The sequence below is a fragment of the Alexandromys fortis genome, unplaced genomic scaffold, assembly GCF_014885135.2.
Source record: "Alexandromys fortis isolate MF-2015 unplaced genomic scaffold, M_Fortis_MF-2015_v1.1 scaffold_194, whole genome shotgun sequence".
Lineage (NCBI taxonomy): Eukaryota > Metazoa > Chordata > Mammalia > Rodentia > Cricetidae > Alexandromys > Alexandromys fortis.
Window position 1 is genome coordinate 328583 of NW_026068075.1, and position 27566 is coordinate 356148.

The following is a 27566-nucleotide window of genomic DNA, read 5'->3' on the forward strand; positions in this document are numbered from 1 at the left end:
GGCCATAAACCACAAATAACCCAAACATCTTAAAAGAGTCACATGGAAGGCACCAAAATCTAGGTAGACAACAATGATGTGAAGGACACTGGAGATGGGGGCTATAGAGAAGGCTCAGTAGTTAAAAGTCTGCACTGCTCCCAAGTTCAGCTTCTGACACTCAGCTCACAACTATCCAGACCTGAGGGAACAGATATCTCTGGCCTGCTTAGATATGTGAACACACACACACACAATAAATATATAAATAAATCTCAAACATTACAAGCACTTGCCATTGCTCCTGGTCACCCTTCAGAATTTGATGCTAAGACCCTATTACTGAAAACAGCATATACTGGTTTCACAGAACATGGGGCAATCAAGCTGTATTGACTATTGGCTATCATTCATAGTGCTGGAAGGTACTATGTATATTACCAGGGGAGAAATGGAATCATCACTCCTACCCAGCAGTGAAGCCTGTGAGCTATAGTAGTGACCAGCCTGGCAAGATATGCCCATTGGTACAATAGAAACAAAAATGCCGCAGGAGTAACTGCGCTGGTTTGAATGAGAATGGTACCCATAGGTTCATCTGTCTCGTATGTCATATGTCATCGGTCTCCAGTTGGTGGAAGCATTTGGGAAAAACTAGAAGGTGTGGCCTTGTTAAATCTGTGTCACTGAGGGAAAGCTTTGAGGTTTCAAAAGACTTGCACTGTCTAAATTACTTTACTATTGTGGGGACAAAACACTGTGATCAAGGTAACTTATAAAAGAAAGCATATAATTGGGCTTACACTTTCAGAAAGTTAGAGTCCATGATAGTAGAACAAAGACATGAAATCAGGAGCAGCTAAGAGTTCATATCTTGATCTGAAAGGAATTGGTTACACTTTCAGAAAGTTAGAGTCCATGATAGAACAAAGACATGACATCAGGAGCAGCTAAGAGTTCACATCTTGATCTGAAAGGAATTGGTTACACTTTCAGAAAGTTAGAGTCCATGATAGAACAAAGACATGACATCAGGAGCAGCTAAGAGTTCACATCCTTATCTGAAAGGAGGAGGCAGGGAGCATACTGGGAATGGCTACAGTATTTTGAAAACTCATTCTCATTGAAACCACTACATTCAACTCCCTGGCCACTGTAGGCTCATGGCTATATCTTTTTTGGTTGTTTGTTTTTGTTTTTCGAGACAGAGTTTCTCTATAGCTTTGAAACCTGTCCTGGAACTAGCTCTGTAGACCAAGCTGGCCTCGAACTCACAGAGATCTGCCTGCCTCTGCCTCCCGAGTGCTAAATAAAAAAGATTTATTTTATTTGTGTGTGTGTGTGTGTGTGTGTGTGTGTGTGTGTGTGTGTGTGAGAGAGAGAGAGAGAGAGAGAGAGAGAGAGAGAGAGAGAGAGAGAGAGCCAGAAGAGGACATTGGACCCCCTTGGAGCTGAAGTTACAGGCAAATGAACTGCCAGACTTGGTTGGTGGAAACTGAACTGTTCTTTGTAATAACAGCGAATGTTCTTAATCACTAAGTCATTTCTTCCATTTCTATTTTTCCTAAAACAAAAATACTTCATTTTTAAGTGTGTGTGTGTGTGTGTGTGTCACATCCCTGCCAATGCCCTGTGAGTCGAGTGCTTGGAGTTCTCTGGAGCTGGAGTTACAGGAGGTTGTGAAGCCTGCTGAGAAGTCAGCTGGGGGCTCCTGGAAGAGCAGCAAGTGCTTCCAACCACTCAGCCAACTCTCTAGCTCTATTTTTCTATATTTTCAAACTAATTGCATAATTATTATATTTCCCATACTTTTTAGCTTTGGATGATTGAAAGGATGCTGCATCTTGGAAGGGATATTCAGTGATGGCAAGTGAGATGGTTTGCTATTGTTGCAGTTGGTATAACTGCCATGTAGGTGTTTTTAAAACAATACCAGCTCTCAATGCATCGTATTATGATTGTTAGAATCTCCTTAAGCCTTGGGAAGAAAACGAATCTTTTATTTTTGCCTAGGGCAGTTAAAACAAATGAGCTGAAAAACAAAGCCGACCTTGGTAGGCAAAAAATAAAAAAAAATACTGAAGGAATTTAATAAATGAGTAAGGGAGGCCTAAGAGATGGCTCAGAAGTTAAGGGTGATTGTTGCTGTTACAGAGTGCAATCCTTGCACTCGCGTTGAGCAGCAGCTCATAACCACCTCCTGTAGGGGATCCAGCGACCTCTCTGACCTCCTCGGGAGTGCACCGCAAGGCATGTACAAGCATGTTTGAGAAATGACTGGGGATCATAGAGGTCAGAGTACAAATTTGGAGTGAAATAATGTGAAAATACCTTTCTCTTGACTATTAGTCTAAAAACTGATACTTCAGTCTCCAAACGATTGGCTCTTTTCGAAATACGGCGCCAGGGTTCCCGGACCAATGCCACGCAGGAAGATTTCGGGCCCCCCTGGAAACGCCCCTCCCCTTTGAAGGCGGTTCGTTGGGAGAAGCTCTTACGCATGCACCTTACCCGCTGGTCCATTGGAGCGGCTGCCAGGCGCATGCGCAACAGCCAATGGGCGGCAAGATGCGGAAGAGCTGGCCCTGTGGAGGCTCCCATTTCTGAAGCGTGGGAGGCAAAAGAGGCGGCAGATCGTAGAATTCAGTTTGCACTCCAGCGGGTCTCGCAGGTCATTAGAACCAATAAGAGAAAGAAGTAGCGCCGTAGTGGCGCAGAAAGCCGACCCCTTTTCCGAGTCCTCCAGGCGGGCGGGGGCCAGGGAGCAAAAGGCGCCATCCCTGCGCTGAGGGGCCCTGGGGGCCGGGTCCCGGAGCATGGCGGACTGGACAGAGACCCTGAGCATGAGGAGGTGGAGCTGCCGAGGCCGTCTGGCCAGCTGTCAAGTCCTCATTGCTAGCGCTGCAAAAGCGGCCGCAGCAACTGTAGCCGAGCCGCGCTTGCGGTCTTAGGCGGGAAAAATGACAGCATGAGTTCTGCCACTGCCTAGTTTCCTCCCTTTTCTTCTTTTGTGTTTTCCTCTTCCACACATTCCGTCCTCCTCCTTTCCCAGCCCTGTACTCTTCTTCCCCCTGACCTTTGTGCTCTTTTCGCACTTCGGTCCTCTTCCATATATCCTATGAACTGCGTTTCCATCTTTCCTTTATCAACCTCTGCGCCTCTTTCCTTCTCCCGTCTTTGTCTTTCCTCCATCCTTTTTTTTTTCATCCTATCCCCCCTCCCAACACAAGCTCTCCATCCTCCTCCGCCCCCCACCCACCCCCACATCCTGCCTCATCTGCATCCTCCTCTCCCACTTTTCTCCGCCCTCGCGCCCAAGCCTCCGCCCATTAGCCCCCGCCCCCAGCTGCCAGTCCCCAGCAGCTCAGTCCTGCAGTGAGTCCATAGCAAAGCACCAGGAGCTGAGCACTGCTGGCTGTGCGGGCTAGCAAGTCTCCGAATGGCTCAGGAGAAAATGGAGCTGGATTTTGAGGCTGACACATCTGATGGGGGCACCCTGAGACGGGCCAACAGTGCTCCTCTGATCCATGTGCTCAGGTGAGCTGAACTGGGGAGGACGGAGTGTGGGGTTCAGTGATTTGTCCCTGGGCAAGAAGTCTTCCTTCCCGAAAGTGGCAGTTCGAGTTCATCTGGACTCCAAACTGAGGGGGTTGAGGTCTTCTTTTCTTCACAGTGGCTTGGCTCCCTAGATGGAGGGAAAGTTTGACCTCACACTTTGGCCACGTCTGAGAAAGGGGCCCTTTCTACCTGGGGGCCATGTTGTCCAGTTCTGAAAGAGAATGTAGAACCTGCCTCTGCTGACAGGTTGCTTCCCCCTGGCTAATTTCCATCAGGGCAAGTGAAGCTGAACCCCCTGAATTAGGCTTGTAACTTGACACCTGTGTCTAAGAGCTGCTGTTTCTATGCCGAGTTTAGGAACCCTGGCATTAACAGAGGTTTGCGTTAAGAAATCACAGTTTATCTAATAACTTGGGATTACATGGTGCGCTTCTATCTTATTAAGTGATTTGGATTTGTTACAGTGTTTTCAGTTTTTAAAGCTGCCTGAAATGCGTTTCAATGCCTAAGAAGAGAAAAAAGAGATGGTTTGTGGCTTAGGTCTGTAAACACTGGTTTGAGAAAATAATGGGGAAAAAATCGCTCCTTTAATTTTAGTGGCAGGATGTTGTCTCTTGCAAACAGGGAATTTAAAGCGAAATCGTGTGATAATGAGGGCTGGTTGGCTCACCTAATGAAGCTATCACACTTGACTTTCGTGAGTAGGCGACCCCCTCCTAGAGGGCATGAATACAGCACACAAGGAGCAATATTTGCCCACCACAGTTTTTCGAGCACAGCTGAAGGCTTGATAATGCTTTGCTACCTATTGAACTGCTTATAACATCTGGATTTTGCAGAGGGGCGAGTATTTTTTCCCCTAGTTTTAAATATGATTTTGAAACGGAGGGAATGACGAAGTGACTGTTGCATTTCTGATGTTGTCCTTGGCATCAGCAAGTAATGTTTGGATGTTTAAGAGGAAACTGTCTGTTTCGTCTCATCCTCCACCCCACCTTCTCTCTCCTTATCTTGTGAAAGTCTGGTAAGCAAGCAATTGCTAGGGCCCTGGGCTGTCCCACTGACCTGCATTTAGACAATTAAGGGAGAAAATCCCACTGTTTCGAGAACCACAATTTAAGTAATTACTTGATAGCATGATGTGACAGCCAAGGGGAAAAAAAGACCAGGCCTGGTCTCAATTGTCACTAGCTAGCTATACGGAATGAGTTATTTCTTTTCGCATCTGTTTTCTCATTTAAAAACGAGGATAACTGAAATAGGTATTGTTGGTGGTCTCTTAGAGCCCAGTACAGTTCAGTTTTGAAAATCCTTGTGTTCCTATCATGGCAGAACAGACTGCTAGGCACTTCAGGGATATCGTACAAAGGCGAATAAAGCGCCTCGCCTGAGAGACTTAATAACCATTTACACTTATTTTCTATTTATTTCCATTTTCCCCTTTTCTCTTTTTGTTGTGATGCTGGAGAACCTTTTTTTCCTAAATAGAAGGTAAAATGTGAGCCCTGTATGTAGCTGTTTAACAGTGTCCGTCTGTTAACGTGTGGGGGGCCATGATTTAATCCTCATGGACATACAGACATACAAATGTACTGGAATGGTAGTGTAGCTCAGGGTAGACCTTTTGATGGGGGTATACAAGGTTCTTCCTTCTGTCTCCAGCCCTTCATTAAAAAATAAATAAAAAGGAAGTTTTTCCAACTGTGGTGGTATATGCTTGAGCCCAGGAGTTCAAGAGCAGCATGAACAACAGCAAAACCATGTCTTTAAAAAGCAAGGCGTTGTCTCAAGAAGCTGTCGTCTCCCAGTTCCTTTAAGTTTGGCGTCGGGAATGGTTGCCTTATGTTTGTGGAATGAGGAGAAGGTTGTGCTGTGCCTTCAAGGAAGCAAGGCTCTTGAGATAGGTGTGGAAGGAGAGGATGAATTTTTGACAGATGATGGCAGGGCGTGGGAGGTCAAAGGGGAAACATGAGCAAAAAAGGAAAGAAAAAAGCCAACTCTTCAGTTCTCTCTATTCACTTGGACCTCGGGATCCAGAAACAGAGCGGTGGAACTGGTGCATGGGGCAGAAATGTTAGGACTGCGCTCTTAAAACCAGGACTCCCTGCTTCTTCTCAGGTGGTAACACGGGCAAAGCAGTAAGTAATCCTCATGGTTCTCTGGGGTAGAGAGATGAGCTGCTCACATCTGACAGGAACTGGTTTGGGGGTGTAGTTCTGACCTGAAGCAGCTGGAATGAGCCAGTCTGGAGCTCCGCCCTCCACCTCTCAGAGCTGTCCCCCAACCACTGAGGAGATCAGTATCTAGCAGAAGCGGAGGCCGCAGCAGCACTCTGAGCCTGGCCTGCCAAGAGGCTGGTAAGGAGGTCCTGTCTCTAGGAAATGATGAGCCATTGAAGATTTCATTGTTAATTGCGGATTGGAGGGTGTTGAGCTCAGCTGACGGATAGCTTCCTTTAGAAGACGCTAATCCTTTTATTTTTTACTTTTCAGTGACCTTTCACAGGTTTTTGAGCCATATCCACTTAGACCTCGGAGGAACAGTGCGACAATTATGAGCCATCATAGCTTGGTAAGTATCAAAGTAAGTATGGGCAGTGATTTAGATGGGCGGGAATACTTTCAAATATAGCTCTTTCTGGGAAATTATGTGCTGTGCACATTTCTTTTTTCAAAAAACAAAAGATTTATTTTATCCATCTTGTTTACTAATTTTGCAATAATGGCCATTCAGCTTTGGGTACATACACACAAGGGTTGGGGGTGGGGCTTAAAAAAATTGCCTTCGTTGCTGTAGGACTTTGTATTTGTAAAAACCATTCTTTGTTATTTATTTCTACTTGCGTCACAGTTGTGAGGTAAATCAGGAGTAAATTCCAAATATAGCCGAGAACCGTGGTCTTTATTTGTCCTAGGATGTAAAAAAAAAAAAAAATCACCTAAATAGTGGCAGAATGTTTCTGACACTCATCTGTCAGATAACACGGGTTGTCTAAAATAAAGACCCCTGGAAAATCTGTATCTATATTCCCAGAAGAGCGGACGAGTGTGGATTTTTCTCTGTGGCAGAGCTGTTGGGAATCACCATATTCGATGGCTGCACTGGGGAAATGATGAAGAGGTTTTTATATAGTAGCACTTCACATGCAGAGCTCACGCTCTCGGCAGCTTTAGCCATCGGAGATGTGAGCACACGGGCCTCTAAATGGCTGAACTACATTTCCATAGTCTGTGCACAAAGGTTCATCCATTTATTTATAGGACAGCCTCTCTGACCCCTGAATCATCTAAAATTTATACACAATTATAATAAGCTTCCAACTCAGTGGTGTGGTAGAGGCAGCAAATCAGAAGGGGTGCATTTGGGTTAAAGGTCTGCTAATAGTTGCTAGCAGGGGAGGAGAGAGAAAGGCAGAAAAGCAGACAGGATTTTCCCCTCCCAACAGTTTGTGGTTTGGCACAAGAGCTAAGAGCCTGTTGATAGTCCCGAGGGTGTCGCTAGTATAGAAGCTTATGGTAACGTTCTTAAGGATCCCTGGTCATTAACCTTTTCTTAATTTCCAGCAACATCTACCCTTTGATTGTATTTTACATGGTACAAAGTCCTTTCACTTTAGTTCATGTAACAGTCTCCACAAAGTAGAAAAGAGACAAGACACGAGGTGGGATTTTTCCCAGTTACAGGCAGCAGCGACTGACTCATGACACTTGTGACTTGCTTAGGATCACACAGTAGTAGATGGCAGAGCTGATACTGGACTAGAGAGCTTCCAGGCCATTCTGTTTGGTTTAACGTGTTTGAGAAAGGGGACACTAGAGCACATTTTAGAAAGATTTCCACTGACCTGGGTAAAAATACTTAAAGAGGGGACGTTAGCTATCTAGAGGTTTGATTCGCTGCACCTACTTCCCTGACAGTACTTGAAAATATAACTACTTATTTTTGTTGGGTGTATGAAAAATGTTCTTCCGTGTTATACAGCTATGCTCCTGATAAGAGAAGCATAGCAAAGACGGGGAAAACGAATTTGCCTCTCTGCACTTCACTTAGCTCTTTTCTAAGAGGTGAAGATTCTTATCCACTCTAGTCTAAGCTCATCTGTCATTACTCCACATCCTTTGCCCTGGCGGCCTCATTTTCTAAAGGGCCATGGTAATTCACTGAGCCTTGTGCTCTCCATCAACCCCATCCTCCTCCTTTCTCGCATTTTTGCTCCTTCAGAACCTACTTTAATCCTTCTATCTCCTTTGTACACATTCCCACACCATCATGATATTAATGACACTCTATACTAATATTACAGCACACTGTATAAATCTTAATGTGCTCATCCGTGTCCCATAGTAACAAGGAAAGAGTGAAACGTTGGCAAATGAAATGGAAAGGAAGAGACGGTAAAAAGACAAGCAGAGGGGTAGGACCTCCATAATTTGCCAACTGATTAGCTATATGTGAATCGTCTAAAATTTATACACAATTAGAATAAGCTTCCAACTCGGTGATGTGGTAGAGGCAGCAAATCAGAAGAGGTGTATTTGGGTTAAAGGTCTGCTAATAGTTGCTAGCAGTTGATTTGGAGGCCAAATTACATTCCTTCAAAATAATCATAGTCCTGTCACAAAATGTAAGATATAATTCAAACCAATGGATTTTACAGGATTGTAACAGTCATAATGTAAATAATTGCTATTTTCCATAAGAAATACAAATGAGTGTGTAATAGTACAACATCAAACATGACAATTATTCTGCTTAAGCAGCCTTATGCTATTACAACTTTTTCAAATAACAATTTTGGGAGAAGGAGGATTCCAACTGACTGAAATTGTGTTTCATTGTGACCAGGGGAGTGGTGTTGTCTTAATTACAAGGAGAGAAGTTGAAAAGATGGGTAGTTTGAAAGGAAAGATTAGTTCTCTCAGGGGACTGAGGTACCACTGATGCCATGCTGTTCTCCAGAACCATATTCTAAATCTTTTTTTGTTGTTTAGTCTCTACTAGCCTCCTGATTTAGCACTATTTACTCCCAGCCAAAGACACTTCTCATTTCACAGATAAAACAGACCCTTATCTTTTAATTTCTTAAATGATTTATTTATTTTAGTATGTCTTGAGTCTGTATGAATATACATGCACATGTGCATTCAGGAGCCTGTGGGGGGCCAGAAGAGGGTGCTGGAACCCTTGGAATTGGAGACACAGACAAGTGTGGGCTGCCATGTGACTCCTGGCAATTAAACCCAGGTCCTCTGCAAGAACAGTAGTTCTTAACCACGGAGCCATCTCCAGTCCTGACACCTGTCTTTTATAATATCAGTTTTCTTCACCTTCAAATGCCTTTGTCTTCACATATGGCACTACTCCCTGGTGGTTAATACGTTTGCTGGTGCCCCTGTCACTTGGGGTCGCTATTGTCTCCTGTCTTAGCCTCTCAGTCTTTTCCTCTCTAACCTTTGGCTCCCAACTTTCCCCCACACGTATTGTAAGGGACAATAGTCTTCTTTCATGTAGGTCTGTCCTTCTTTTCTGTTCCCTTCCCTGGCCTTTTTCAAAGAAAAAGCTAGCCTTCACGTTATCTAGCTCCTTGTCTCCTAATTTCCTGCTAGTTGGTAATCTTGCTGCTTCTACCACAACTCCATTAAAGGCCGTCCTTGAAAATGTCACTAATGCCCACTTAATTGTCTATGTCAGGGGGCTCATTTCTTATCCCACTTGAGCTCTTTGCTTTCCTTAACACCATTTAGCCAGCATCTTCCTAAAGCTCTTAGAACATTTTTTTTTCCAGCTCATACATTATTCTTGTTTCTGGTTCTAGACATCGTTCTGTTTTTATCTCTCTCTGTTTCAGAGCCACTCTATAGTTTTGTCTAGATTGAGAAGTTTAATCAATGTTGCGTTTTAATTTCTGACTTCCTCCGCATTTTTGGGACTATCCTCATTTTGGCTCTGTGGATGAAGGTCACTACCTTTTGGCATTCTTGAGTTCTCTGGATGATGCACACGTGTGCTTTCTCGCACCAGCCTATTAGAGTAACCCTGTCTTATTTCCTTACCTGGTAGTTTATAATTTTCAGTGAACTCATTAAAAGTTCAGTGGTAAACTTGTGTTGCTTTCTCAATGCAAAAAAAATGACATTACAAAGGATTTTACTTGTAAAGTTTTTCTTGTTTCAAAACTTAGAAGAGAAAAATACAAAAAGGGTGGGTAATGGAGGCATATCTTTTAAGGTGAAATCATGTCTCCGTGGATACTTTTACTTGAATTAGCTTTTGCCTAAAAAGCCCATTTTTGTACTTCTCACATTAGAATTTTTTTATTTTTTAGTTGTAATAGCATAAGGCTTCTTAAGCAGAATAATTGTCTTGTTTGATTTGATACTCTTACAAGCTCATTTGTATTTCTTATGAGAAAATAATAATTATTTACATTACAACTGTTAACAATTTTGTAAGATCCACTGGTTTGACTATATCTTACCTTCTGTGACAAGATTGTGGTTATTTTTGAAGGAAAATAATTTGGTCTCCATATTAAAAAATGAGGGCTTGAGACTATTGATAAGAGTCCTTGTCTGACATGCATGAAGCCCTGGGTTCATTCCCAGGACTCCATATACCAGATAGTCAAGAGGTGGAGACAGGACAATCAGAAATACAAGGTCATCATCAGCTACCTAAACAGTGAGTTCAAAGCCAGCCTGGGCTGTGTGAAATCCTGTCGGAAAGAGAAGAAAAGATGATGTAAAGGAAACAGCAATTCTTTTGAAGGTTAACCATGCCGTCTTTCTTTGATCCTAGCTAGGGCAGTGTGCATGCAAGGCAAACGCTCTTTCCCTTAAACTGGTCTTGCTTTAGCTGTTATGGTTTGTGGTGATAGCATTGGAAATCAGACCTTAGAGATGATTTATAGTATGGAAGCAAAATGTTCTTCTTGCCATTTTAAAATATTTTTGAGAACATTAATCATATATAAAATGTTATGTCAGGTTTGTTAGCCTATCTTTACTCATTAGTGCATCAGTAATAAAAATTGATATCATTGGCATTTTTTTCTTTCCCATTTCACATAGCTTCTTATTTTAGATTAGTGGAATAATGAATACTTCCAAGGCCCAGTCTTTTTTCCCTTAAATTTATACAGCTTTCCATTCATTTGGGAAAAGTGCTAAAGTCAGGGCCTGTCTGGCAACAGATGGTGCTTTGAGGTTGGACACCTGGTGTACTTTCTAAAGACTGCATGCATTGCCTCTAGTGTATTAATGTTTAGGGGTTGAAGAGCGAAGTTTCTAAGAATATGAAGAACTATGGCGGAAGAGGTTGAACACTAATACTGACAATGACGGAAGCTTGGTGACGCACACAGTAGGAAATGTTTACATTTAGCTTACTAGCTCGGGTCAGAAATTTAAGACTGAAATCTTCAAAATTAGCAAGGGTGCCACTCCTGGCTAGCAGCATCACACTTCTGAGTCTGCTCTAAAATACAGGTAAAGCATGGTTGCCAATCTCAGAATGGTAGTTCTGATCACCTGGGATTATTTCAGTGTTATTTGAAATAGACACATGGTGGAAAACTATGACTTAGCACATGTGCTTCTCCTTATAGGAAGAAGGCCTGGATATGATGAACAGAGAAACTTCACATGAAAGGTCAGTGGTTAGGAAGGGCAGGGCCTAACCTACTGTGTCTTGTTTGTAAACTCTAATGGCTTTTTTTTCTTTTTTTAGGGACGCTCAAGCAGGAATGCAGATAAGCCAGTCGTGGGATGAAAGTTTGAGCCTGGTAAAGTGTTCCCATGTGTGCTTGTTTTGTAACTTCCCAAAAATTTTTGTATTATTCAACTGTCTCGGTAGATTCTTTCATAGACTAATAGATGGCCTTCCTGCTTCCAGAGTGATTCTTAGTTTTGATCTCTGCTTTACCAGCAAAATGTTTGAATGTGTCCATTTCTGTTCTTCACAATATAGGCATGTTGTTGTAGTAGTACATAGAATTCGTGACATGCTGAATGAAGGTAATATTTTATGTTTACAGAGTGATAGTGACTTTGACAAGCAAGAGAAGTTATATTCTCCAAAGAGAATTGACTTTACTCCAGTTTCTCCGGCACCTTCCCCAACCAGGGAATTTGGAAAGGTAGGGTATTGTCGACCAGATATTAACTGTCTCTTGCACAGCAAGCTGTTTATCCTAAAATATATATACACAATTCAACTCAACTCACCTTCAAAGTCTCCAGAGATTTGAAGAAGCAATGCAAATCTATAGTAGTGGATTGGGAAAATGTCATATGTATGAGGCACTTGCATAGCTATACTGTTTCTGGCATGTTTCAAAAGAACCTTTTAAAAACAACAAAAGAAAAGCATCTTTGGAAAACTGAAGTGCTGTGGCAGTTTCGATAGTGCATGTACTTTCTCTAACAGAGTTTGTCACCATCCTTGGAAATGTTCGTGAGTAGCGGCGGTATGCCACCAAGTCCTGTTCTGAATGCAAGACATTTTTCAAGGTAAGAGAATTTGAGTGTTAGATTTGCGGACTGGAAAGATGACTCAGTGGGTAAAAGCACTTGTTAGCATGAGGATCTGAAGTGAGACCCCAGAACACATGTGTAAAGCTCATCATGGCCATGAACACCTATAACCTCACTGGGAGACTGAGACAGGAGGATTGCTCAGGCTTGCTGGCCACTTAGCCTAGCTCTAGATTTAGTGAGAGACCATGTCTGACAGGAATAAGGTGGAGTGTGATAGACCATCTTGCTCCTGACTCCCAGAGCATTAGCACACAGGCACATGAACTTGGACATGTGTGTGTACATGCATACATCTCACACACAAGAGAGAGACAGAGAGAGAGGGGTGTCTGGAGTATCACTCATTATTTTTTCCTTGAGTTAATTTTACTATGGAATTTTTTAGACATACATCAAAATAGTTAGAACTTCATAATGAACAACCATATGCTCACCACTTACATTGAGGCATTAACATTTTACAAGATTCTGTGTTTGAGATTTAATGCTGATTGATGGATTGATTGTGATACCAAGTCTTGAACCAAGAACCTCGTGAGTACTGGGCAAACTCTATCATGAAGCTACATCCCCAATGCTTAGTGTTGATTTATATTCAGAGAGAATACACACACACACACATACACACACACACATACACACACACTACCATGCTAATACCCCTTTTAAAGATAAAAGACGTTATAGATCAAAATCCAAATACATTTTTTAGTAAGACACATTTCTTTAAGCAATTGTGGGTATTTTGCAGTAGAGAATATTTTTTTAAATGGCTTAAAATGCCCTGTTTTCTCATCTCTCCGTATGTTTGAGTCTAATCGCCCTATATATAAACACTGTGTATTTCTGACTATATGACTGTCGATGTTGCTGATTTGCTAGGTTGTAATGCTGTGGGTCTTTCATCCTATTTGTTTATTTGTCAAAGCAGGAGGAATCAGAGTCCAGTCAAGTGCATCAGACCCAGTGCTCTTGGTCCTCTTAAGAGAAAAGGTATGTGGCAAGTATAGTTGACAGGACTGTGCTACATACTTCAAATCTAGGAGAGCAGACCTTAAATGTTCTTATACCACCCCAGAAGAAAAGCTAAATAGGTATGGTAATTAATGTATTCGTATATGTACTGTTGTACACCTTGCTAAGGACATATATTCATTTTAACAATATTGGGGGAAAAGATTCATCATACTTCTGATATTCAATTTAGCCAAGCTTGAATTAGAAACTAGAATTCTCATCTGAAATGAATTCACAGAAATAATTTTCTTTTTTTTTCTAAAGAAATGTTAAATATTTTCAACATATTCTGTACAGGTTCTATGTTACATAAATTATTTTATGATATATATATTTATAATTCATATCTGAATTATATTCTTATATTCATATTGTTGATGTATATTCCAAAACAATTGCCTTTCAGTGATCTCAGAGATGCATAGCAAATACATCTGTAAACACGAAGCTTGCCTAGAAGTGGGACTCACGATCCCATCAACAAATTATACCTCAGCAGAGTACAAGTTGTCCAGTAGTAAGGTCTGGAAAGTTTTCAGTGTACGTGGGTGCTCTCTCAGTTGCTTATTTTGAACTACAAAGCACTAAAGTTTTCTCAGTCTGCAGTAGACTTAGATGTTTATGTAAACCCTTGATAGCATCTGTTTCTTTAAACATGGCCAAGATATTTGATAATTGGTTTAGTCATTATTCCTGGCAATTTGACTATATAATTAAGAGTGCCAGGTGCCATTTTACTTTATTTTTTATTATTCGTTTTTTGTTTTGTTTTGATACAGTCTTATGTCACCAGGCTGGCAATGAAGTCACTATATATATAGCCAAGACTGGCCATAACTTTTGGTCATTTTGCTTCTGTCTCCCAAGTGGTGTGATTATACAGAGGCGCTGCCACATCCATCTAGTTTTTTTCTTTCATTTTTTTATCAGCATAGAAAATATGTTTTTTATGGCATTTTCTTGTATAGTTTACACCGCCTCATCTCTTTCTCCTCCTATTGCCCTCCCTCAATGCTTTTGTGTTCCTTGTATTTTTAACCTTTTTCCTCTCAAGACCTCTTTTTCTCTTCTTATGAGCCCACATAAAAGCACATATATAAAAATTCATTCTGAGATCTTCATGTTTTATAGACCCACATAGTTATTTATAATTTTTAAGAGATTTTTTAAATTTTATGTGTACGAGGGTTTTGCCTGATTGGTGTGCATCACATGCATACAGTGACTGTGGAGGGCAGGAGAGGGCACTGGATCCTCTAGAATTGGAGTTTGAACAGATGGTTGTAAGCCACCCTGGGATTCTGAGCCCTGAACCCAGGTCCTTTGCTAGTACAACAAATGCTCTTAACCACAGTGCATCTCTCCAGCCCGCATCTATCAAAAACATACATTGAGGGAAAAAATAACAGCCTCTTTAGCAAGTGGTACAGGGAAAACTGGATGTCCACATGCAGAAGGATGAAACTAGATCCCTCTCTTTCATCCTACACAAAAAAGCAATTCAAAATTGATCAAAGACCTTAATATAAAACCTAAAATGCTAGAATTCCTAAAGGAAAACACCTTAAGCTGCGGATATAAGCAGATGTCATTTTAAAGAAGAGTTTTTCCAATTGCCTTAAGAAAAATGCCTTAAGAAAAAAGCCTGGACAGATGTTTCAGTGGTTAAGGGAGAATGCTGCTATATTGTAAAGGACCTGAGTTCTGTTCCCAGCACACACATTAGGTGGCTTTTAGCCACCTGTAACTCCCGGTCCCGAGGGATCTGACACCTCTGGCTTCCAAAGGCTCCTCCATTCATATGGATATACCAACACAAATTCAAACACACACATAATTAAAATGATAAAAATAAATCTTTAAGACTTAAAAAAGAGCAGTTCAGCTAAGTGTGATGGTTCATGACTGTAATCCTAGTATTTGGAAGACTAAGACGGTAGAATTACCAGGGCTTGAGGCTATACTGCATATAATAGCATAGTGAGTTTGAAGCCAGCCTGGAGTATAGACTGAACTGTCTCAAAAAACATTATATATATGGCTGAAGAGATGGCTAAATGGTTGGGACTACATACTGCTCTTGCAGAGGACCTGGGTTCAGTTCCAAGCACCTACATGGTGGCTGCCAATCCTATTTCCAAGGGATCTGATACTTTTCTTCTTTTAGCCTCTGCAGGTACCAGGCACACATGTGGTACACACGTATATATGTAGGCAAAACATTCATACACATAAAAATATGTAAGTCTTTTTTATAACCCTCAAAAATTCAGCAATTCAGATCACCTTCAGGACTACTAAAGTAAACTAGGAAAATGGCTTTGGTGAACCTTTCTAGCCCTACACTCACACACAAATTCAGAAGTATTAAATTTGATCCCATTTAGAATTAAGGATAGCTAGGTATGGTGGCACACAACTGGAAATCACACTTGTGTAGTGGAGACAGGAGACACGGTCAACTCAACTTCATGAGGCTCAGTCTCAAAAATATCAAAGAGGGCTGAAGATGTAGCACTATTGATAGAGTACTTGTGTAACGTAATGTGTACGAAGCCCTGGGTTTGCTCTCTGCTCTAGCCTAACAGTTTGGCGATGCATGCCTGTAATCATAGCACTGAGGTAGAGGCAGGGGCATCAGGAGGTCAGGGGCATTCTCTGCTACTTGGGGAGTTCAAAACTGGAAGTCAGAGGCAGGTGGATCACTATAAGTTTAAAGACAGACTAGTTGCACAGTGACTTCTAGACTACCCAGGCCTACAGAGAGTTGTAGCCACTGGTAGTTTGCCCATACTCTAGTGGATGACCCCAAACCCATGCACATATGAACAACACTAATGGACTTAGTAGGTTATAAAACAAGTCGTAAAGATATGAAATTGGAATGGGGTCATAGGGGGATAGAGGACCCAGGGGGAGTAGGAGAGGCAAATTGGTGATGAATATGATGATATTTAATTATTTACATATATGAAATTATGAAAATATTAAAGATGATGTGCTTTGGAAAGTAGGTTCTGATATAGTGATACTGTTTATATTTAGTAAATCAAGTCCCTTTATTTAATCTTGGAAGGAATCATTTATAACCTTAGGAAAGCTCTTAGGAGTATTAGATAAAAGTACACTTTAAACTAAGGTTATTATTGTTATTAAAGTAAAATCTGTCCAGTAAGTTAATGGAATTAGTGTTTAGTAGCTATTCCAAAATCAACCAGTAGGTGGAGGGATTCTTTGCTAGAGTTTAAAACCCAGCTTTGAAGCTTCACTGAACAAAGCAAATATTCTAACTTTTGTGAGTGTCAGTAACTTACACAGAAGCTCCAGAAGAAAAAGTCATATTATTTAGTTCATATGAACTAAATTCATTTAGTTCAAATGAAGTTTGCATGTGTTCTTATTTTCTCTTTTTCTGTCTTAAGTAGTTCATACAGTTTTCAGTTCAGTTCCATGGTCCTACTGAGGTATAGCTAAACTCCTGCGTGTTTGAGACAGGGTTTCACTCTGTAGTACAGGCCGGTGTGGCATTCTGGGCAGCCCAGTTGCTCTCTACCTCACAAAGGCTGGGATTACGTGCTCACCACTTTTATCTTAAATTGTCTTTTCCATTCTGTTTTCAAGCTCAGATAAAGACCATCAAATCCAAGTAATATGCACAATTGAAATAAAAACAGAGTTTGGGGCAGGAGAAGAAGCAAACAGCCCTTACTAGTTAGTGGTAAAATGTGAAGCGCGATTCCTATTGGTGCCGTGTTTATGATTACAGTTCAGTGAAAATCTGTAGAGTTGAGCAAACCAGTACAGTTCCAAGTTTGTGAACTGGGTTACTGTTACTGCTTTCAGGTGTACTTTCAACTATATCTTTATATTTAGTATAGCATCTAATTCAACCTTCTATTTCTACACTATCAGAAAATACATCTTGTTGCTGTCTCAAGGATGTGTTAAGTTACTGAAAGATATAAAATAAGTACTTTTTGCAAGCCATAAAATAGTCACCGTGAGCTTCAACTGTTTGGGAATACCTACTTTGTCTGATAAAATCAATGTTTCTTTTTATTGAAGAGAGAGAGAGAGGGAGAGAGAGAGAATAACATGCTATACATAATGCATGAAAAATGAAAGCTTTTTTTTGGTCAGTTATAAAAAACATGTCTTTTATATTAAAGTACACGAGAAAGTCATTGTTTTAAGGGGGAGGTGTTTGGAGAGAAGGTCTTATGTAGTGTAAGCTAACCTGGAAGTAGCTATGTAGCCCAGGTTTGAACTCTTGTTCTTCCTGCCTTTGTCTCTGGAACTCTAGACTCCTGGCACATGCGGGAACTTTTATATAATAGCTTCAAGTATTCCGAGCTTTGGCTATGCAAATATCCCCCTCATTTTAGCAGTGGTCCTGTGTTTGTAGAATTGTTTTATGGTAGCTATGTTTCTTGTGTTATAGGAGAGATGGAGACAGAAAGCCAGCCTAAGAGACTCTTCCAAGGCTCTACCAGCATGCTGCCTACAGATGCTTCGCAATTGTCTGATCTCAGTTCATGGTAAAAATGAAATGAAAAAAACTATTAGGGTATAATTCACGTTACAAAAGAAGCACATCGAAAGAATATTGAGATAATATAAAATGTAATTCACACTCACACAGGCAAGTCTCCACAGAGGTGTAGATGGTTTTGAATGACCAGGTCCTCTGAAAGTCCAAGTACTTCTTTGGAAGTATGTGTATCCTTTTGTACCTTTATTTGGTTCCTAGCCTGCTAGGTCAGACTTTCTCAAGGACAGTGTGGTGTCGTGCCATCAGCTGACTGGTGTGAGAAAGCCTCTGGGTTGCTGTGGAGAAAATGCGTATTGATTACCCCTGCTCTGCTTGCATTTCATGTTCCATGCTTTTGACTCCTAAGACATGGCTGCGTTGTCGTAACTATGTGTGTCAGTCAAACGTTTGTTCACTGTGACAAAATCCCTGGCATGAGCAAGGGGGAAAGGATTTATTTCAGCTCATGGTTTCAGAAGCTCCGGTCTGAGGTTCGCAGGCTCTCTTGATTCTGGGCCTGTGGTGATGCCGGTCATCGTGACAATAGGAATATCTGGTAGGGCTACTGCCCCCGGGGAAGCCAGGAAGCAGAAAGGAAAGAAGGGACTAGGGAAAATGTATGACTTTCATGTTCATGCTCCCAGTAGCTTCCTTGCTCCTAAAGTTTCTGCCACTACCCAGGCAAGCAGGCATTCAGCACATGAGCTGGGAGAGGACATTTCATATTCAAAACATTATACTTGTGGTATTTGCTAAGTAACGTGCTCTATTGTGATAAGATCTTTTTAGAAAATTTATAGTTGTCAATCACAGTGCTAATTAAGATTGCAGTTTCTCGTTGCATTTTGAAACATAGTCTTACTGTGTAGTCCAGGCTTACCTCAAGCTCACTGTGTAATCCAGAACTTACACCCCTCCTGCTTTAGCCTCCTGAGTACTGGGAACATGGGCATGTACCATCAAATCCAGCTTAAATGTGCAGTTTTATAGTAACAGTTACTAATTCTTATGGTCCAGGTCACATGATTCTCATTCTAGTTTAGGTCTGAAACATAAGGGTTTTCAGTGCTTGATGAGAGAATTGACTTCTTTTCCTGTTCTTAAAATTGAGCAATTGGATGCCGACAGACATCTGGGAGGAAGGCATAGTAGCAGTTCCTAGGTAATATTTTGAAATCTTTCAGGATATTCCAGTCAACTTGCCAAATACCCATATTTTATATACAGTTGTGTAACACCTTTGAGAACTTTTTGATTCCTCGGTTTTATAGCTGAGAGTCCTTTTTTAAAAACCTCACAAGGGCATTCACTTTAAAAATAGAATGGAACCCTCTAAATGGAAGAAACATAAAAGCCACTCGGTGCTGTAAGGGTGACAATTTCTTTTTCCCAAATTGCATGTGCATCATTTTGTTTAAGCTAACTTGTACTTCTAGCTGAGCAAGTCCTAAGTTATTGTCATTCATGAGGCTTGCTGACTGGTACTGTTGGAATACCTTTTAGAGTTTTCCTATTTGTATCTTCCACTGTCTCTCTGTGGCCTTGGTAGTTCAATTGCTAATTTTAGTACAGTGTGTCCTCCCAGATATGTAGAGATTGCAAAGAGCAATTCCTGGAGCTTGTCAAGGGGACTAGTGGGTGAAACTATATACCTGGTGCACAAAAGCACGTGGCTTTTATGGTAAAGTGTGAGTATAGGCACATGACTATAAATAGATTGCTTGCCCAGTTATTTATCAAGTGATCCAATGAGGAAAACATTCACAAGGAGAATGAGGAGCTGGGTGTGTAGCTCAGTGGTAGAGAACATGTTTAGCTTGTACAAGGCTCTGTGTTCAGCCTTCAGCATGGCAAAAAAAAAATGCATGGTGAGACATATATATTTGTATTTTATGTCTTTTTTTACATTACCACAAAATAGCAAAAGAAGCTCATGCAGATTAGAAAGCAAGGATAGGGAGCAGGTCATGGTAGCACATTCCTAATCCTAGCACAATGAAGGCTGAGACAAATTGCAGTGTTGGAGGCCAGCCTAGGCTGTAGTGCAACAGGTTAGCCTGAAGTATTTAGTAAGGCTGTATCAAGCAAAAGAAAAACAGAAGGAGGTATAGCCCAGTGTCCAAACACTTCTCTAGCATGCTTGCCACCTGGGTTTTATCCATAGCAAGACCAAAATCCAAACGGAAACAAAACAGAACAGGAAAGGAAAAGACACAGTATTTGTTTGTGGTCCCCATTCCTTGCCGGGGCACTCGTCTTTTATCAGCACAGCCTTAGCTGGCGATGGCAGTGCTGTAGTGGGACTTGAGCTGTTGTTACAAACATGGGTGTACCTGTAGGAGCTGGGAGGCTCCTGGAGACATGGACATTAATGCTAAATGAAACTTAAACTGAATGAATACTGAGTTGAATGGGTCTGCCTGAGCTACACAGTGAGACCCCTTCCCCGCAACAAAACAAACCAACAACTGGGACAATGGCTCAGTGGGTTGGAACACTGACTGCAAAGATGAGGACCCAAGTTTGGATCTGCAGCACCTATGTAAACGCCAGGCAAGACCACACACACCTATAACTTCAGTGCCAGGGACTGAGGGGAGAAATAGATGCAACACTGGAGCTTACTGATTAGCTGGCATCGCTAAGAAAGCTGGGAGCCCCAGGTTCAGTGAGAGCTCTTGTCTCAAGAGAGCAGGCCTAGAGAGACCCAGCATCCTCCTCTGGCCTCCTCTGGTCTCTATGTGAGCAATGACAGACATGAATATTCATATGCACACACATGTATGTACTACACACACAGCCTTTCAAAAGATAGTTAATTAACTTTCAAGTAACGTTTTTAGATGAATTGGTGACATCTCAAAGGATTTAAAGCTTAAATTCGTGTTAAGATCTGCAAGACACCATATATACTAAAGATGCTGACACTTAGGTCTACAGGGAAGAAATTTTGTGAGTTACTCTGAATAATGAATCTGCATTCTGCTTTTACAGAAACTTCTGTCTCTTAATGCAGTTCCATTGGTCAACATCATATATCCATATTCTTAGAAATGGGGCCAGAGATAGGAATCATCTGTGTCCTGGTTTCTGTTGCTAAAGATGGCAGACTACTTAATAACAAAAGCAAGGAAACTTCTTTTGCTGTCAGTTAGAGAATGGCTCAAAGATCTGATAACTAGCAGATATGAGCCCATCTTTTTAAACTTTTCTTTATTTCCTATCCCATCCCACAAAGAGAAGGAAAAAATACATTTCATAGTCTTTAAAGTTTATGTGCTAGTTAGTAATCTTTAAAATCTGACATCTTTGAAGTATAAATTAAATTAGGACATTGAATGTGAACCCATTTAGGGTTTGTGTCCATTTGGGCATACTGTTGATTTCCTTTCTTCCCTAAAAAATTCCTGAAATCCCTGTCAACAGAATGTGGGGAACATTGCCACTACAAAGCTGGAATTACATCATTTTACATCTAGTATTTGTGAACATCAAGAGTTTGAGCATACTTCAGAAGTGAGCCCTATTTGGCACTTCAGTTGTTTTTTGTTTTTGTTTTTCATATTAAGAGCTCCCCTTCTGTTCCTCATCCAGCTGGGAATAAGAGTGTATGTGTCTACAGCACTTCAAAGCAAGCAAAAGTATTTTCAGGGACCCTAGCCCTGTGGTGAAGATTAAGTGCTACCCTGTTTTGCCTGTAAAAGGGAAAAATTCTCAAGTTTTCTTGCCCAGTGCATCATTGTTTGATATGATGCTTAATTTTAATATTTGGAGTTAGATTTATCATTTGAGTCTTCTCATTATATAGTCTAGACTGGCCTAAAATTCAGTATGTATCCCAGCCTAGTCTTGAACTTCAGATCCCCCTGTCTCGTGAGTTCTGGGTCTGCACTCTAGCTATCATTATTTTTAATGTTTTTGATTTGCTTTTTGAGACGAAATTCTACTCTGTATCCAAAGCGAGCCTTAAACTCACTATGTAGCCAACGATGACCTTGAGCTCCTGATGCTCCTACTTCTGCCTCGGAAATGTTGGACGCTCCTGTGTGTCACCATGCCTAGATGATTTTTTCTACAATTTTTTATTTGTTTATTTGTGTGAGGCCATACACACAGGGAGATCAGAGGACAACTTTCAGGAGTTAGGTCTGTTCTTTGAACTCAAGTCATCAGGCTTGGCAGCAAGTGCCCTTACCCACTGAGCCATATTGCCAGTACTCCTAGCTTTTTAAAAATATATATGTATATAATAGTATGAATCAGTTTACTTTCAATTCAGATGGTCCTGTGTCTAGTCTGAATTTTTTTTACTTTCCTATGATTGTCTGGCTTTTGGCCACTAGTAGAAGTAAGACTCGTTATCATTGGCACTCTCATTAGATATTATATGAGAAAATAAGAAACTCAAATTGGACTGTACTCTGTTGCTTTTAGAAGCGCTGGTGTAAGATGAGATGGTGACCCACAAGAGTTACTTTCACACAGTGATCTCTGTGGGTTGCACAGTTACACAAGTCCTGTTCTACATGGATCTAATGATTGGCCGATATGACCTGTGGCTTCTGCTTCCATGACCATGTGACCAGATTAACTAGAACAGAAACCAGGTCTTAGTTCAGTGGCAATGAACTAAGTTAAGCTTTACTAAGTTGTGAAGCTAAATTGTGGTGGAGACAAAATGTAGCTGTGCCATTTTTCCAATAGTGAGAAAAATTAGAGACTTTTATGTGTAGTATAGTATAGTGTAGTGTAGTATAGTAAAGAAGATATTTTGAAATGTTCAATTTTTTCTAATTGGTAATGTCTCTGTCATCTTTTTCTCTTAAGTAATCAACAAATTAGAAAAACATTGTACTACACAGTCTTATTTTGTATTTTGGAATAAATACCAGTGTCACCTAAGCAAACAGGTCTTGTTACAGATGAACTCTTCTAATCCTGAGCTCACTGTCATTCTGGTGCTTGCAATAAAGAATTCTTTATTTATCTTCAGATTATCTGCATGGTGGCCAAATGTTAATCTAAGCCTCTTTCTTCATGCCAAACGGCATAGAGCATGCCCTTGTGCTGCCCAGCCAATATGTGCTTTAGGAAAGTCAATTCATTTTAATATTAGTCTAGGCAAAATGCTACAGAGGAAAATTCACATATGTTCCAAAGGCAAATAGAAAGGTCCTTTTGATTTTCCAATGTCTTGGATTATCTGTGTAACTTTTTTTCAGTTGTTGAATAATTCATATTTTTGGACCATTTTGCCATGTGGTTGAACAAATATCAGAGCCAACTAAGTTTTCCAGACTTCTTCCTTAAAAGTGGTATTATTAATGATGCATTTGACAGCGGTGTACATAGTGTAGGAGCAATGTGGAATATACTGTTTCCATTTTTTATTTTTACTTCCAAAGCCTATTTGTAATCTGTCTCCACCTAAAAGCAACCTTCAGGCAATAGAAAGATGACAGAGGGGACTGTGGTGTAGCTCCAGTGGTAACGTGTTGCCCAGTGGTAATGTGTGAGGCCCTGGGTCCCATCCCTAAATGACATTTTAAACAATAGGCCTAAAAAGGCAGAAGAGAAAAAGTTGCCCTTCGTGGGAATGGTATAGGCCTGAGATTTACAAATAAACTAAACACTTCTTTATAATGGAAATATATCATCTTGGAAACTTACAAGAATAATATTAAAGACAGTGTTTCGATTGCTTATTTTAGAACAAAACAGGGTTTTCCAAAGACGCTAGTGACAGACTAGAACCCATATTTCCTTGAGTCATAATCCCTTCTCTAATTACGTTTTTCTTCCCTTTCAAGAAATAAAAAATATCTGTGTAAACTTGCACTGCTGGACTATTCCAGCTTGGCTCTCACTGTGTTCTTTGACTCTCTACTGTCTCCGCACTTGTCTGCTTTTAATTCCCAGAAGGGTCCTTGCTTCTTCCTACACCTTCCCAAATTAATGTCTAGTCATCCTTCCCATCAAAACCCAAACCTCACCTCTGAGAATCCTTTCACACTTCCTCCAGGTTAGATCAGGTTGCCCATGTGTCAGACTCTCACAGCCCCCCTTCCTTCTCTCTGTTACTCACATCGCCGAGTGTAATTATTTTTTATGAGCCTGATCATTTCAGTCCCTGTCTCCTCCACTATCCTGTATATTCAGTGAGGCTCAGGACCTTGTCTGTCCTTCAAGGAGCTACATACTTTCTACACTTGGCAGGCACTTGGTAAATATTAGAATAAGTGAATGAGTAAGTTCAAGGCAAATAGAGAGCGTAGATCCATGCCCCCTGGGAACTGAAGCAAGAAAGGTGGCATGATGTTCTCGGCTCCATGTAAAGTACGAAGAAGCCAGGCTCAGGCGGGCCAAATTCAGTTCTGGGAACACTGAGCATCTGGGCTGGGTGGGAAGCATCTTCCTGTGCTGGCTTATGGAGACGTTTGGTGTCCGAATCAGTTTCAGTGGCAGGGTGAAAACAGGCCAGTTGTTTGGATTAAAGAGACGTGACGGGGACCATGAGGAGAGAGAGTTTTAGAAACTTAACTGAAGGATGGAAGGAGTCTTTTACACATAGCAGGGAGACCTTTGGGTCTGAGAGGAACCAGTATAAAGAATTCATAAAATGAGAAGAATAGGAAAGACGTAATTAGAGGAGGAAATCATTTTTAAAATATTTGCATTGAAGCCTCTTGGGAGTGGGCAAACCCAAGCAGTCAGTTTTAGGACAGTTGGAAGACTTTCCTCAAGAGTAGAAGTAGGATGTCTGCAGACACACTTAAGCTAGTTTGTGAATAGGTACCTTAGTAAACCTTAGTTTTCCTTCCTCTAAGGCTCTGGAAAAGTAAGAAGATAAATATAACAGCAGTATTTTAGGCAGGAGATCAGGAATCCCCCTTCACAATAACCATGGCATGTCAAGAGGAACACTTACCATATGCTACATAGTCAGGTGCCTCCAGGGGGATGATCAGATTATATAGACCATCGCGAGTCTTCCTCCGGCTTTCCGTGGTTTTATAAATTTCACAGGTCCCTCAACATAGAACATTATGCATTTCATCGCTGTGGCCTTTATGCTTCTTATTATTTACCAATGCTGTACTGATGTGTGTGTCCTTGAAGTCATATCATTGCATGTTATGTTGACCCTGATACATGCATTCGCTTACAATTCTTTTTGCTTTGTCCTCAGTTCAGATATTTTGGATGGCAGTAGTATCAGCAGTGGCTTGTCCTCAGACTCACTGGCTACAGGCAGCGCTCCCGCAGAGTCTCCAGTAGCATGCTCCAATTCATGCTCTTCGTTCATCTTGATGGATGATCTCTCACCCAAGTGACTTAACCATTTCTGATTCAGTGTTTTAACTATTTCCCACATAAAACATTCAGTGAGGAATGCAGAGAACTTTGATCCGCAGTGGGGATTAAAGTTCGGCAGATTGCAGCCATTCCGATGCGCCCACTTCTGGGCATCTCTGTCTTCAAAAGTTCAATTTGGCAAGCCTAGTCACCCTACTAACATCTGTTTTGGCTGATCTCATTTTGCGTTTGATGACTAAATCGCAATACAGTTTTGATTGCTCGGAGAATTTCTTCTCAGTGCCTCAAAGAGCACCTACTTTCAAGCATTTAAGGGGGCACTGATGTGTATCTTCCGTGATTGTCCTTTCCCTAGCAGTAACATAACAGAGGTGATCAGAAATTCTCTTGCTTGAGAGATTTATAAAAATTACTGTTGACTACATTCTTTCCCATCTCTTTATTTCATAGCGATATTTAAATTGCTTTGGATTACATCAAATTTTCATTTCTCTGCATCAGCTTTAAGTACATTCTTTTGTTTTCCTTTTCTGTCTGAGCTGCTGATTTGCCATTTCTCACAGAGGGGAGGACACCCATAGTCGCGTCCATCAACTCCCCTCATTGCTTTGCTGTTGGGTGTGTGCAGTGAAGACTGGTCTTAGAGTGGAGACTGACATGGGCTTAAGGGGGCCTGCAGCAGTCACCTCAGCTTCTTAGGACTTGGCCACCACAGTTGCTGTGTGAATCCCTGAGGAATCTATAAAATATTGTTGATATTTCTAGGTGGTGTTATCAAGGAGAAGAAATTCCTGCCTTGACCAGATGTGTGGAGCATCTCCAAATGAACGAGTAGTTATTTACACAAACCACTGTCCAAACGTAAGCGTCCAGGAAGCTGTCAGTGTCTCGGGTAGTATGGCGAGGCCTTGGGTGCCATGCTGTAGGGACGTGTATCATAAGGTCTTGTGGCAAGTGGAAGCTTTCTCTGTGTCAGTGCTACCTTCCGTTTGTCTTGGCCGTTTCCTTTTCGTCACTGCGTGTGTTTTGTCACGTGACTGGTGGGTTCTTTGGTTACCGTGTTGTGCTAGAGTCAGAGCCCAGGTCTTGTTCTTGTTTCCTATAGTGAGCAGCTTAATATCTGTAAGGAAGCTTTGAGGTACTGAAAGGGCCAATGCTCCCGTGCCCTCTGCTTCCACAAGCTTTTTGAGCTCTAAGCAGTATATATGCAGTGTGACGTGACATATGCTCTGTCATTTTTACAAGAGGAAACTCCAACTAAGATATTTAAGAAATCCAAGTGTGAGCTATTGTGACGTTATTTAATATTTATTACCCTACGTACAGTATCCGTGCTGTTAGATTTCTTTCCATGTTCAACATGGTGGGTGACAGTGTTTGGTATCCACATTTACCTGCTAGAATTGTGGTATTCTATTTCTAAGTGAGTGGAAAAAGCAAACAGAAAATGATTACACTTAAGTCCTTTGAAATCTAAAATCCTTAGAGGTGGTTTGAAGGAATTCCCAGACCAGAAATTAGTGTGCTTGATGCAAAACCTCTCTTCTGATGGTTAGAGAACATCACTCAGCTTGCAGCGGTCCATTAGAGAATCAGATCTGTTCTTCAGTTTACATTCTAATCACCGTCATAACGGCTGTTAACAGCTTTCCTTCCCATGTTGCTTTAGCCCGTGAAAAGCTCATAATCCTTCAGACCTAACATCAATGTGCTGTTCTAAGAATCGCCCCTTGTGTGCCATTGTGAAGAAACGTTTCTTGGATGGCACTTGGTATATCCATTCCGTTAATGAACCATATTCCAAGGCTTTTGCCTTCATAATGATAAGAGATGGCTTTGTCTTTCAGGACATTTGTCATGTTCCCTCTTCTATCTTACTTCCTTAAAGGGGAACTTTTGAGTTCAAATTTAGGGTACAAATTTAGGACTGTTAAGAAATAACCTTATGTTAAAAATTCAGTGGTGAGGTAAAGCTGGAGCAGAGAACTGGAATTGTCCCAGTGGTTTGATGAGATCAAAGAGGCAGGGGCTTCACTTTCCTTTTTTAAGCCAACTCTTTTATTAATGAATTTAATTCAATGTTTTCAATTTTCTCTGTCAATTTCATACATGTATGTACTTCATTCTTATTGCTCTCCCTCCCCACCCTCTCATCTCACTCCCGCCCGTCAATCCCCGCGTCTCTCTACAAATTCCTTTGCCACATTTTTGTCTTTTCCTTTGTAAACTAATCTTTTGTTATTGTTGTCCTCTGTGTTTAAACGAACCAGAAAGCTAAGTTTGTGCAGGGATTGTTTTGAAATACTAGACAGGCAATTCGCAGAGAAACTTTGTTGACAGTACCCCTTTATTTTTATATAAAGTCTAATATTTGCAGTGTAGTTATTGTTATAAAGTAAAATTCTTTCTTCCTATTCTCATATTATATCATATATTTTAAGCTTCTATTTGAAAACTAGTACAAGAAATGAAACCATAATAAAATCCTATAGATACTGGTTTTGCTTGACTGACTTATAAATCACTGTTTTATGATACCTGCTTTTGGAATAATAGAAAGTTTTGTGAAATGTTTACCCAGTGTATATCTTAAGAATGTGAATTTAATAAAGCATAATACATGTATA

General features: G+C 40.9%; 2 protein-coding genes across 5 annotated transcripts in view; one reads left to right on the forward strand and one right to left on the reverse strand.

The window, feature by feature from the left end:
* The window catches only part of LOC126488294 (uncharacterized), a 68166-nt gene extending 65342 nt beyond the window's left edge, over positions 1-2824 (reverse strand). Inside the window, exon 1 of the mRNA XM_050121684.1 lies at positions 2491-2824. Within this exon, the coding sequence (XP_049977641.1) occupies positions 2491-2824 (334 nt within the window). The remainder of the gene's footprint in view (positions 1-2490) is intronic.
* On the forward strand, positions 2694-27566 carry Pabir2 (PABIR family member 2). Of its 4 annotated transcripts, none has more exons than XM_050121689.1 (9): positions 2694-3516; positions 6030-6108; positions 11144-11187; positions 11266-11320; positions 11573-11674; positions 11965-12047; positions 13006-13067; positions 17533-17629; positions 25705-27566. In XM_050121689.1, exons 1-9 carry the CDS (start codon positions 3419-3421, stop codon positions 25772-25774), a joined length of 690 nt encoding a protein of 229 aa, XP_049977646.1. In that variant the 5' UTR covers positions 2694-3418; the 3' UTR covers positions 25775-27566. The 4 variants fall into 4 exon arrangements, with proteins under 4 accessions (XP_049977646.1, XP_049977645.1, XP_049977643.1 ...); XM_050121688.1 differs by having other exon boundaries at positions 2722-3516; positions 13003-13067; XM_050121686.1 differs by having other exon boundaries at positions 2730-3516; positions 24812-27566.